The sequence below is a fragment of the Anser cygnoides genome, chromosome 3 (genome assembly GCF_040182565.1).
Source record: "Anser cygnoides isolate HZ-2024a breed goose chromosome 3, Taihu_goose_T2T_genome, whole genome shotgun sequence".
In the NCBI taxonomy this organism is placed as follows: Eukaryota; Metazoa; Chordata; class Aves; order Anseriformes; family Anatidae; genus Anser; species Anser cygnoides.
This window is the reverse complement of record NC_089875.1, coordinates 106218947-106231114: the sequence shown is the minus strand read 5'-3', so window position 1 is coordinate 106231114 and position 12168 is coordinate 106218947. Positions and strand designations below refer to the sequence as shown.

The window sequence follows — 12168 nt, the reverse complement described above, 5'->3', positions numbered from 1 at the left end:
ATTTCCCCCCAAAATCCATGTTGCAGCTTTTTCATCTCTGATTTTGAAGGCCTAAATTAGAAAACCTTGAAAGTCCATCAAAATAGGAAGACATCTCAAATTACAAGCTATAGGCTGTATTTTTAGTATTCAAAAATATAGCTGAACAGAGGTTTGGGGTATATATCCCAGATACATACGTGAATGCATATATGCACACGTGTATGTAAGATCCTGATTACCCTTAATCCATTTACAGCAACTGAGTATCAATGTATGTTTTTCAAAACCTAAGTGGCATGAATCAAATTTTTAACATTGTTTTTGTCTCAAAAGCACAGAAGTGTAAGAAAATATTTTTAAAAACATTTTAAGATGCAAGTTTAAATAAATAGTTGATGTCCGTAGAGTTATCTGAAATTAAATTGAAAGAGCGAGGAAGGTAATTTGTCCTTCTTGAGAAAACAGGGAAGGAGTACTCCTGGAAATGTACAACACAATCAAATAATTCTCTTGTTAGTGAAGAACTATAGCTGCTGTGAGTATGAATAAAAAGTAGTGAATAACGCATAAAAAATCAAGTGTTGATATTTCTGAGATTCTTGCATTTTGCTGCGTGCATTGAGTTCATTAGGAGTCAGGGCATATAGAAGTCCCTTAACCAACATTTTCTTTTAGTTTTTCATGTTTAGTTGTTCCTCAGTATTCTAGTATGTACATAACATTGTGGATTTTACAAAAAGCTGGCAGTAATCCTATAGTAAAGTAATAGAAAGGGAAAAGTGGAACAGTAGACTAAAGATCTTGCATATGTTGCTTGCTGAGGGGTTTGAGCATATAACATTGACAATTTCAGTTGCATGACCTATTCATAACAAAAAAAATTAAGCACACACTTTATACTTTGTTACTTAACTTAGAATGATCAATAAAAGTCAAAATAAATATTTCATATAACTATTCTCTCTCTTTTTTTTTCCCCAGTCACAAACTCGCAGAACGCCAAGTCTTTCAAGTCTTAACTCTCAAGATTCAAGTATTGAAATATCAAAGCTCACTGACAAGGTACAGGCAGAATATAGAGATGCATATAGAGAATATATTGCTCAAATGTCACAGTTAGAAGGAGGTGCCAGTTCCACTACAGTAAGTGGTAGGTCTTCCCCTCATAGTTCAAGTGCTTTCTATATGGGGCAGAGTACATCAGGGGGTTCCTTGCATTCGAGTGCAGAACAAGAAAAAGGGAAAGATGGTGAGCAGAAACAAGATGATGGAAGAAAGTCCTTTCTGATGAAGAGGAATGATGTTATTGATTACAGTACTTCAGGTGTTTCTACTAACGATGCATCTCCTTTGGATCCTATTACTGAAGAAGATGAAAAATCTGATCAGTCTGGTTCCAAGCTTCTGCTAGGAAAGAAGTCTTCAGAAAGAACAAGTATTTTCCAGGCTGCAGATTTAAAGCTTAAGGGAGTTACTCTCCGGTATCAGAAGCTTCCAAGTGATGAAGATGAGTCAGGAACTGAGGAGTCAGATAATACCCCACTTCTTAAGGAAGGTAAAGATAAGAAAACAGATGGAAAAATTGACAAACAACCCAAATCTCCAGAACATGGATCCGAACCTATTAGAACCTTCATCAAAGCAAAGGAGTACTTGACAGATGCCCTTCTGGATAAAAAAGATTCTTCCGACTCTGGTGTAAGATCAAACGAAAGTTCTCCCAATCATTCCCTCCATAATGAAGGAGCAGATGATTCACAGCTTGAAAAGGCAAATCTCATTGAGCTTGAAGATGACAGTCATAGTGGAAAGCGAGGAATTCCGCACAGCCTTAGTGGCCTTCAAGATCCAGCTGTGGTTCGTATGTCTATTTGCTCAGAAGATAAGAAGAGCCCATCAGAAAGCAGCTTGATAGCAAGTAGCCCAGAAGAAAACTGGCCAGCCTGCCAGAAAGTCTATAACTTAAATAGAACCCCTAGTACAGTAACCCTAAATAATAACAGTGCTCCAAACAATCGAGCTAATCAAAATTTTGAAGAAATACAAGGTATCAGAGATTCATCTCAAATTATCTTGCACCCTAGCTCAGGTTCCAATTCAACTGCAGTTCAGAATGAGAACCTGAAGAGCGCTGCTCACAAGCGGAGCCAGCGTTCAAGTTATACTAGGCTTTCAAAAGATTCATCAGAGCTCAACACTGTTACTGCCTCAGACGGGGCTGGTTTTGGAGAAGAGAGAGAAAGTATCCTGTAAAAAGAAGCCAGGCTAAAACAGAGTACACCCATGATTTGTAGTTTGTTTGGAATTCTTTGTCAGTGTGTAGTTACACTAAGCTATGTAGTTTTAAGTTTTCAGTACTGTAATAGAAGGTCTAGATTACTTTCAGTCATTTTCTTGAAGAGAAGAAATAGCCTTTAGAAAAAAAACAAATTACTTCAGACCTTCCCCAGAAATAAAACCAGTATTTGTTAGGATGGAAAAACAGTTCCTTACGACACTGTGCAAAGGTTAGGTCAGGGGCACATGTTACAGAATTAAGTATGGTTTAATTGTTAAAATGTGATTTTACTTTTGTGTTGGGATATGTAATGTTTATCCCTCCCAAACTTTCCATGTAAGTCTTACATACATACGTACTTACAAATAAAGTTAAGACTGTGTCCTTGCCATTTGACATCAGAGATATCAGAAGATAAAATATCACAACCTGTGACACCCTTATCAAACTTCGAATTAACTAGTGGATTAGTGTGTGCAACATATATTACATATGTTGAAATTTAAATGTTAGGGTACCTGTTTGGCTATGTGTATACTTTTATTCTCTGTATGTTCGGTAATTGCTGTTGACTTTGTGAACTTTGGATTGAATGGTGATAAGGATTTTAAGGAACATTGTCTTGATGTGTCATTGGACTTGGCAGTTATTTATAAGGTAATGCCTTATCATTGATTTAGTGAATTCATTATTTATTATAGTTACAGTCACTGGTCTAAATAGATGGAAACAACTGAGCAACTTTAAAATATTGTAAGGATAAAGTATGAATATGGTGTCTGAACTTAAGGAATATCGATTGCTGTGCATGATCTTTCCTTGGTACAGAGTTTACCATTTGGTTCCAGAAAGAAAAAATGAGTAGTTTTTGCTGTTTTGAAAGTAATACGTACTTTTTGGAATCTAGTCTGAGCTGTATGCCAGCTCCTATATTCCTGAAGTACAGTATTTGAAAGTTTTTGTCATCTAAGTAATGTACCTGAATGTTACTGTAGTAAATACTTGTACTGTCCAGTGAAATCTGCATGATTTTGAGGGGAAAAACTGTTTGAACTAGACTCCGGTAGTACAAAGAGAATAAAAAATAAATTGGCCTATTGACTTTGTGTCCATATTTCTATTTACAGTGGTATTTTGTTTCTTCACTTGATGAAAATCTTTTGTGCATGTTGTTTTGATTAAAGTACATCACAGATTTAATTGAAGAGCGCAGTAGAACAATACTGTTATTAATACAATGCTAAATAAGCATCAAGTATAAAACTACATTTGATATATGGAAGTGACAAAGCAGACATTTCCAAAGGAAGCGCTGAGCTGTGGAGAGGGGGCCACCTCCCGCTTTGGATCTAGTGCATCTCCAAGCAGATGCCCCCAGCGGGACCCTGTGGTTGTGGCCTTTGTCATCCAAATCAAGAGAATGTTGACTCTGGCATAGAAAAGCAGAGAAAGACCAGCTTTATTTTTACATTCCATGGATACCTAGTACTTAAAGATCTGGAAACTTGCTCTTTGCACTTTTGGATTCTGTTAAATTGCTGCGTTGTTCAACTGAATTAAAATATAATCGGTGCATTTCAGAAGTACTGGGAATCTGTGTGCACATATCTTTATTAGACAGATTATTAGTTTAAGGTAGTTTAAAAGGTACTAGTTTGGAAGTCTCCCAAAACCGAATAAGAACCCCCCAAAGCTGTAGCTTCATGGTATTTTGCTGAAAGTTTGGGAACAGTTTTTCAGTTTATGACCTTCCTGTGGAAGGGAGGGGAGAAGTGACTATATATCACTCGCTTTTCTGGAATCTTTGGGATGAAGAAGGGTTTCGTTTGTTTTGTTTTGTTTTGTTTTTGTTTCAGGAAGATACAAGCATTGGTTTTTAATAGAGAAAAATAAGTTTAGCTTTTTTCATTTAAAGATATTCACAGTATTGATAAAAGATACCAATTATCTCAAGTCATTTTGTCTGGTGAAGTCCTCAAATAATCCAAATAGACTAATTTTTACATTTCATGTGGTTTTGAAATCTTTTGATCCTTGATAGTTTTCTCTTTAGTCTTCATAAAATACCAGGATTGGGGTGAAATAGGCAGCTGAGTGGAAAACTCTTCAGTGTTTCTAAATTACATTAATATCAGTGTAATTGCGCACCATCACTAAAAGCCAGTAGGAGCAAAGTGTCTGTCTACAATTGCACAGGGCTTAATGTTCTGTCTTCCGCTTTCTAGGCACTGTCACAATAAAGATGTGGGTAATAGGAAATTCCAGAAGAGAACTATGCAGTTTCCCATATTAGAAATTACCCAATTTTGTATGAGACTGATTTCTAGTCTATTTGAATTCTGCTCAGCATGGGATGTGGGTGCCTAAAATAATTTAAGTTCTAAGCAGTAATTTAGTCCTGCCCCTTTTTAACTGCTTTAACTCTGTGACATAGTAATGCATGCTGTAGTTTATACAATCCAGTGTGTTCATGGGCTCATTAGTTAATGGCTTCCTTGGGGTTCCTGGAATCAGCAGAATGCAAATGTTTCATGTACAATTCAAGGGCAGTATGCTACAAGAGCTGCTCGTTAACAGGACAGTAGATATGACTGATACTTTGAGTCTTTTTGCATTAAAATGACTAGACGGTGCATTTTTCTTCTGCATTGAGGCATCTTTTTAATTTGTCTTAATACAGGTGTAAGCAAACAGAAGAAAGCGTAGTGCTCTGATAAAGGGAGAGAGGAAAAGAGACAGAAGAGAGAAACGGAGTACTTAAAACACAGCACAGTAGTAAGAAGTATCTTTTAGTATGTAGTAGATACATGTTACTGCATAGGTTTTATGTTACAGGTAGGTTATGGAAGAATAGCATTTGCAAGAATTAAACTGCAGTTTCGTTGCTGAAACTTGTGTTGGTGTTGTTTTTTTTTTTTTACCACAGTTCCTATGGTTACTAGTTGCTTGGTTTTGTTGCACAATTCTTGGAATTAAGGGACCATAAACAATTTCCAGCGTTGAAATATGGAATGCTAGCTGTGTGACTTGTGGGAATCACGGAACCCAAGAGTTCCATGGAGAGTGGAAATGAATGAAGAGTATAAAATAAAAACACAACTGCAAGCTTATTTCTGGTACTCACCACTTTCCAGAACTCTTGTAATGAGGGTTTATGTATCCGTTCTGGTTCTGGATGACTGAACACTACAGGAACTTGAAACCATAACTTCTTGCCTAACTGAATCTGAAGAGCACAGTTTGGCTTGTTCTCTTGTTCTGGTGCCTGGATATGTTTGTATGGTACAGCGAAAATAGTTTTTGAAAAGAAAAAAATTGGATGCAAATAATACTGCAGGGTTTATGTAACTCTTTTATGGCTACTCACCAGCTTAAACCTTGTCTTTTTTTTAAGCTTTCTGAACCTACTGGGAATAATACGAAAAAATCTCCGTACAGGCATGAGAGCCACAGGCAGAAGATCCCAATAGCATCCATTATTCTTAGTTCAGCATGTTGCACCCCATGGCCTTGATGCTGTATAGCTTTATCACCTATGACAGGTTTGTTTAGGTTTCTAAATACATTACTAAGAAGTCGCCAAATAAAACAATACCTGGGTATTTCTCTTAATTGAAAGTAGCAATTGTGGTAAAATAGAAGTGTTAATACCTAGTTGTGAATTTTCAGACATGTAAGAGAAATGCAACGTTAATTATACTTGACATGCTAGTGCTATAAAATGGTTGTGTTATATAAGGAATACACTAGCTAATTAGTTGTCTTAGATAAACAGCTGTTGGAATTTTGGCACACTTTTCTGTGCCAAATGATAGCTATGGTGGGGAAAACTTGAAGAAAAATTCAAATTCAGTTAAATAGAAAAAAAACCACCAACCTTATGTACTTTTTTTAGTTATCCTTACGTGTTGCTTTTTAGTTTTCTGTTGCCTTTGTTAAGGGCTCTTTTGTCAGTATAAAGGGGGTAAGGATAATTTCTTCATGAGAATATGGAAGAGTTTCATGAACTTGACGTGTTCTGACAGGTTTCTAAATTTCTATGAAAAGGAGAAAAATGAATAGATTGAAAATTTTAACAATATGAAAATATATTTTTTTCAAACCATTTCCAACAGAACTAGAATTTTCTAGAGACTCACTGGCACATGAAAACCTATCAAATAGTTCTAAAAAGATGATTTAAAGTATTTAATATCTAGGTAACTTTTTCAATAAAGATGTCAGTCATGCAAGCTAACTGAGTATCCAGTACAGTTTGCCCTTTGATTAACAAATAGTAGTTACAGAAATTTAAAAAAAAAAAAAACTGATAGCTTTTTTTTTTTTCTTCCCTGTAGTGGTTTCTTGGTATATACGTTTTTCCGGTACTACGCTTAGGTAACTTATCCTTACCTTCATTAAAATCTTCACATGGAATTCCGTAATAGGGGTGTTTGTTCATTACAGCTTAGTGACACTTCTGGCACTGTAGTGATTAAGTTCTTTTGTGTTGAAACATAAGACTAATGAAAGAGGAAGTTTTCTTTACTGAACTTCGAGTCTGATGTTTGTATTTTGATTTTTCAGGTCTGATTCCTGTAATGCACTTATATTTCTAAAACAAAATTTAACAGTATGCCTGGTCTTCCAGAAAGACTCAGAACTACAACGTGGTTTTTTTAACAATGTTTTCTCAGTCATGAGAGATTATAGTTCATTAATAAGATGTTCATAACACCAAGTGTTTGGGCCTTAAGAAGCGTTAAAAGGTGCTTCTCCACTCTGCCCCCAAGTGTATGTGTTACAGCAGAGATACTGGATAAGATTATAAAAAGAACATGTTAGTTGATTTCCTCCTCTTAGTTTAACATATCATAGGGTCACCTTCTTCAGAAGTGGAAAACAAAACAAAACAAAAACCCACCTTGTAATATTTTAGAAGAAAGTGGTCTTCTGGAGGAAAAAGGTAGGTGGGAGGTTGTGTGAGATTTCATGTAACAAAAGGTTATATTTGAGAGTGTGTATATTTCTCTCAAAGATGGGATTCTAGCAACAGAGCATGCTTTGTTATGTGAACTTTTACTGCTGCTATGTGGTGCAGTGTACAGAGCTTTTTCATGTTTCAAGTCTTTTTGAGTATTAATATCATCTATCATCATTACTTCTTACAGAAGGAACCTGGATTGCGGAGTTATCTCTAAATAACCCAAAGGGAGTTTATCTGTCATTACTTGAGTATGTTTGTATTGTTAGTGAAAGAAAAGGAGAAGAGGAGAACAGTAACAGTCCATTAAAAAAAATTTGTGTCCAAGATTTCTCATGATAGAAAACAAAAGGAAAAGTGTGAATGGTTTGTATGTGTCCCTGGAACCTAGAAATAAAATCATAGGCATAAGATACTGACTGTAGAGGACAGTAAAACTAATGGAAATTCTGTGATGCCGTACTGCACTTCCTCACTAATTAAACTATAGGGAAGCAATCAGAAGGGAATTAACTTTTATTTTGTTAAAAAATATTTCTTCTAGAATAATGTTGTGGCTAGTCCTTGGCTAAAGGCAATATAGACTTTTGAATCAGTTTACGTATCCTAGCACCTTCAAATCTTTCTAAATTTGTTGTAGCAGTTTTGAGAGGCAGCAACATTATACTAGCCTCGTTTTGGACACCAGAAAAATACAGCAGTGGTAGAACACAGAATTACACGTATTTTCTACTACAGTCAAGAACTGAGTACTGAGATTCCGTCTGACAGTCAGGTTGGACTTCTATTGATATCAGAGGTACCCTTTACTTTATGCTCATTTAAACTAGTAGGAAGTCTTGACATCTAAATCAGAGATTTTTATTAAGTTAGCTTTCTGTTATCACTCAGCATTTTTGTTTTCCATCCTCTTGATGTTTTCTCGTTGTAAACTGTAGCTTGTTTGCGGCCCTCTCCCTTTTTAGCAAAAACTTAAGTTTGTAAGTTCAAGCTTCTAACTTCTTTTGCATGGCAGTCATTTTGGACTGAAGAAACTTACCTCTCCAACTTCATCATAACCTTAGGACTGTTTTACAATGCAACTTTTTCCACTTCAGCAGTGGCAGAAAATGCTAGTCTGAAGGGGGTGGGGGTGCGGGTGCTGCTTGGGTTTTCGTTTTTGTTTTATCCGAGGTGGGTAGGGTGTAGGTTCTACATTTTTTTCCTTCCCTCTCTGTCTTCTTCGCTACTCAAGAAGCAACCTTTGACTTTCAGATATTTTTGCTCTCAAAGATGAAGAGAAATCTTGATATTTCATTTTTCTTTGTAAGACAAATCCTCAAACCATAACCTGTTTAACTTCAGGACTTATTTACAACTTTGGAATATAAAGGAGGGTTTAGAGACTTTGTCGTTCCTGGATACCTTCTGATCTTAATTTTCAACATCATCTTTTTAGTAGCTTCTTTCAAGGTGTGGCTTAGAATCCTGAATAATTTCTTTTGTCTTCACCATCTGTGCTACCTTCTGCTTCTCTTCTATCTGATGGCAGACTAACTCAGCTTCACCGGATCTTTTTATTTGCTAATATGAACTGGAGTCCCTAATTTTGTAGTCCATGGCTGTAGTGTTCAATAACTTTTTTTTTTCTCAGCCTTCACTTCAACTTTCAAGGCTCTCTGTACAGTACTTTACAGTACTTAAGCATGTGGTGGGTTTTTTGCAATACTGAGGCCAATAGAACTCTCTGCATGACAATACAAACACTTTACTACCAAGCAAAAAGTACAGTAGTGATTCAACTTACAAGAGAAGGCGGCATTTATGCTTTAAAATCAAACTCTGAAAAGTTAATCCCACTTTTTTTTCCCCTCAGTATATGAAAGTAGACAGTTTTTTGTTCTTGTCATTGAGAGTACTTGAACTTTCAGAAAGAATGCAGATTACTTCTGTTTTGACTACTTGTCTTTAGCAAAGACTCAACAGTGATGATAGCTCATCTGAGATGGACCAGGATTCCTTTGCCTGGATGAATGGCTTCTAAAAACACATTCTAAGACCAACTTGCTTGGGTTCTGTAAACTATTTTATCATTCTTCAATTATTTTTATCTTTTTTTAAGGGACAGTAGACAAAAAGATAAAAAGTCACCTGAATCACCTGTACCTAAACGGTCCCTGGAGTGCAATGGCAGGGGAAGAGAGTTTTGGTTTTGTTTTGTTTTTTCTCCTCAAGATTCATTTCAGGCTGTGAAAAGTTGGATAAAGTAGCTGGACACTCATCCTCCTATGATGATATTTGTGGTCGTTCTGCAATACCCGGAAAAACAACCCTATTTTTTTTGTTTGTTTTTTTATACTTATCAGCACCTATTTTCAGGTCTAACTGTGAATTGTGTAATTCCGTGGCATACTTCTAGAAGTTGAGAAGTTTCTGTGATAGTGACACTCAAACATTTCATGCAAAAATGTCTTTTTCTGCGTATTTTTATTCTAAGACCATAACATGTCATTTCTCAGTGAAATGCTCAAACTGAAAACTAATGTGTGAAGAGGGGAAATTCTGTTCATCAGTATCTCAAAACTTTCACATTCAGAAACAGCATGTTCAAGTGGCAATTGGCAACAGCAAAGTGGATGTACTGTGTCAACAAATAGTGTGGCACAAGGTCAGCTCCTCACGGTCCAGAAGGCCTTGGTTTTGATACAATGAGTACCATATTCACCTGCCTATTCCTCTCCTGAGTGCTTAAAATGTGTGGTGACTCAAGTCATAATTGGGAAAAGAATCCTAATTTCTCTGTCCTGATTTTGTGTGCAAATATATCCTGACTTACTTCATTACATATGTTTTGTCTTGAACATAAGAAGCAAAGCTTTCTGCTCCTAAGGTGTCCATATCCTTAATTTCTGTTCTGTACCTTTCTGGGGCTATAATCAGAAATTCAGCATACACATTTCTGGGATTTCTCACATCACATTGTCAGATTTTTTTGATTTGTCAAAAATCACAAAATTATCTCATTTGGATCTCTAATGAGAAATTCCTTACCTGTCCTAGTCCAAGTAACCTTCCTATTTAAATGCGAGTACTGAATGTTTGTCCATATTAGAATATGGATGTTTCTGTGCTATGGCAAAGATCCTTATCAAGAACATGAAGGGCTCTATGAGACAGTTATCTACAAAGCCTCCTGTCAGTTCTCTCTTGAATAAAGCTCCAGTTTCTGGACTGTATTGGAGCTAAAGATGCATGGCCATCCACTAGTTTGTTTTGCATTGACTTGGCAAAGTGATCTTGGTGCATCAGTATTTGTTCAGTGTTCACAAAGGTTCTCTAGGTTTGATGAAATTGTTTCCAATGTTTGTGAGTGCAATGTGAACATTGCCATTCATGATCATGTTTCTTTTCATGCTGTAGCATTGTTCAGGAGAGCAGGTGAAATCCACACCTTTATGGCTGTCTCTGCCACTTTTTTGGATAAAGCACTTATAAAGACATATAGCTTCTCCTTCTCCCAAGTGATTCTACATCAAAGTGTAATTTTAAGTGCCCTATACCTAAGCCATTCTTCCATGACCAAGATGTCGAGAGGGGGTGACTTTTTCATGATCAAGTCAGGACTAAGTTAGTAGCTGAACAAAGTCTTCTAAACAGTGTAATGCCATGTGAGGTGGTGATGGTAGAACCTCTTCATAGTTGCACACTTCCACAGAACTGTGGCAGCCCTTGAGGAGAGTCTTCACCCTTAGATAGTTGTTAAGCTCATCTCTGCTTAAAGCAGGGCCAACAGACTGAGCCAACGTTCAGCAAGAGTTATGCTACTACACAGGTATATAGAGGTTCATGCTGTGCTTGAAAAATTAATCAGTCTGTCAGGCTTGGTATGAGGACTTGGACTTGCTTTTCCAGGTTACTGAGAGGGATGCATGGAGATGCTTAAATACGCATTTTGAAGTGGAGAAAAAAATCTTATTCATAGTTTACCCTAGAAGTCTTTCTGGTAGTTGGAATTCTGTAATGGAGCGAGGACTGAGATGAAGAAGCATCTAGAGTTCAAGGGTAAATTGAGGATGTGGTATGAGCACATGCCATGGATAGTGCAAAAGTTGAAGATTCTCAACTACCCGGGAACACGTGCAATTACAATATAAATATGTAGATGAACAACACTTCTAAGAATGTACATCACAGTTGGAAGAAAAAGATTTTGGAAAAAAAATTACTGAATGTAGTCACGAAAACCTTGCAAACTAATGTAATGTAGCACTGAAATTTAATCAATTCAGATGCCTTAGAATTATTGGGATGTGAAAATACTGTTAAGAAAACATCATCAAAATGCATTCACATTTCAGTATTGTAAGGTTTTCTGTTTAAAGCTCTTGGGGGGGGGGGGATTGACAACAACAACAAAACAGGCAGAAACAGAAAAATAGTTCAAGGTAAGTGGATTCCATATAAATGTTTGGCTTGTTATAGGACAGCACCAGGGGTTAGCTTTGAATATTTTTTATCTTCTCTTCAATTATTTTATAAAGCAAAATATACAGGGGAATTGTGTAATCCCAAGAAATTAGTAAAATTAGTAAAATACTAACAGAAAGCTTTTGAGATCCACAAATCAGGAAGATCCAAACACTTCAGACCTAACATACCGACAGTTTTTAGTTCAGATAGTAATTTAAGCATTTTTTTTTTTTCAATGATCAGCTTAAGTCAGTGTGGCCTCTTTCCTGTTGAAGCTAAGGTTCCAGTCAAAACAACCTATAAGCTATGGTTATTTTTGTTTGTTTTTGGAGGGATAGCTATAGTATGGAAATACAGATACTGAAGGACAGAAAAGGACAGATTGGAACCCACATTTAAGGGAAGAAGGAAGGCCTAGGTAGTTACCAGTCATCTTTATTTTGCTACCTGCAATAACTTTGTTCATCAAGCTTTTATTATTCATCAGATGTTTAAG

General features: G+C 36.3%; 1 protein-coding gene across 7 annotated transcripts in view; it reads left to right on the top strand.

The window, feature by feature from the left end:
• KIDINS220 (kinase D interacting substrate 220) overlaps positions 1-5129 on the top strand; it is a 74708-nt gene extending 69579 nt beyond the window's left edge. For 6 of the 7 annotated variants that reach the window (XM_066994906.1, XM_048071343.2, XM_048071339.2 and 3 more), the window contains one exon: positions 964-3361. In XM_066994906.1, coding sequence (XP_066851007.1) covers positions 964-2235 — 1272 coding nt within the window. In that variant the 3' untranslated portion in view covers positions 2236-3361. Of the gene's footprint in view, positions 1-963; positions 3362-4940 lie in introns of those variants that run through there. The other variant, XM_066994908.1, reaches the window with a different exon arrangement.
• The last annotated feature ends 7039 nt before the right edge of the window (positions 5130-12168 follow it).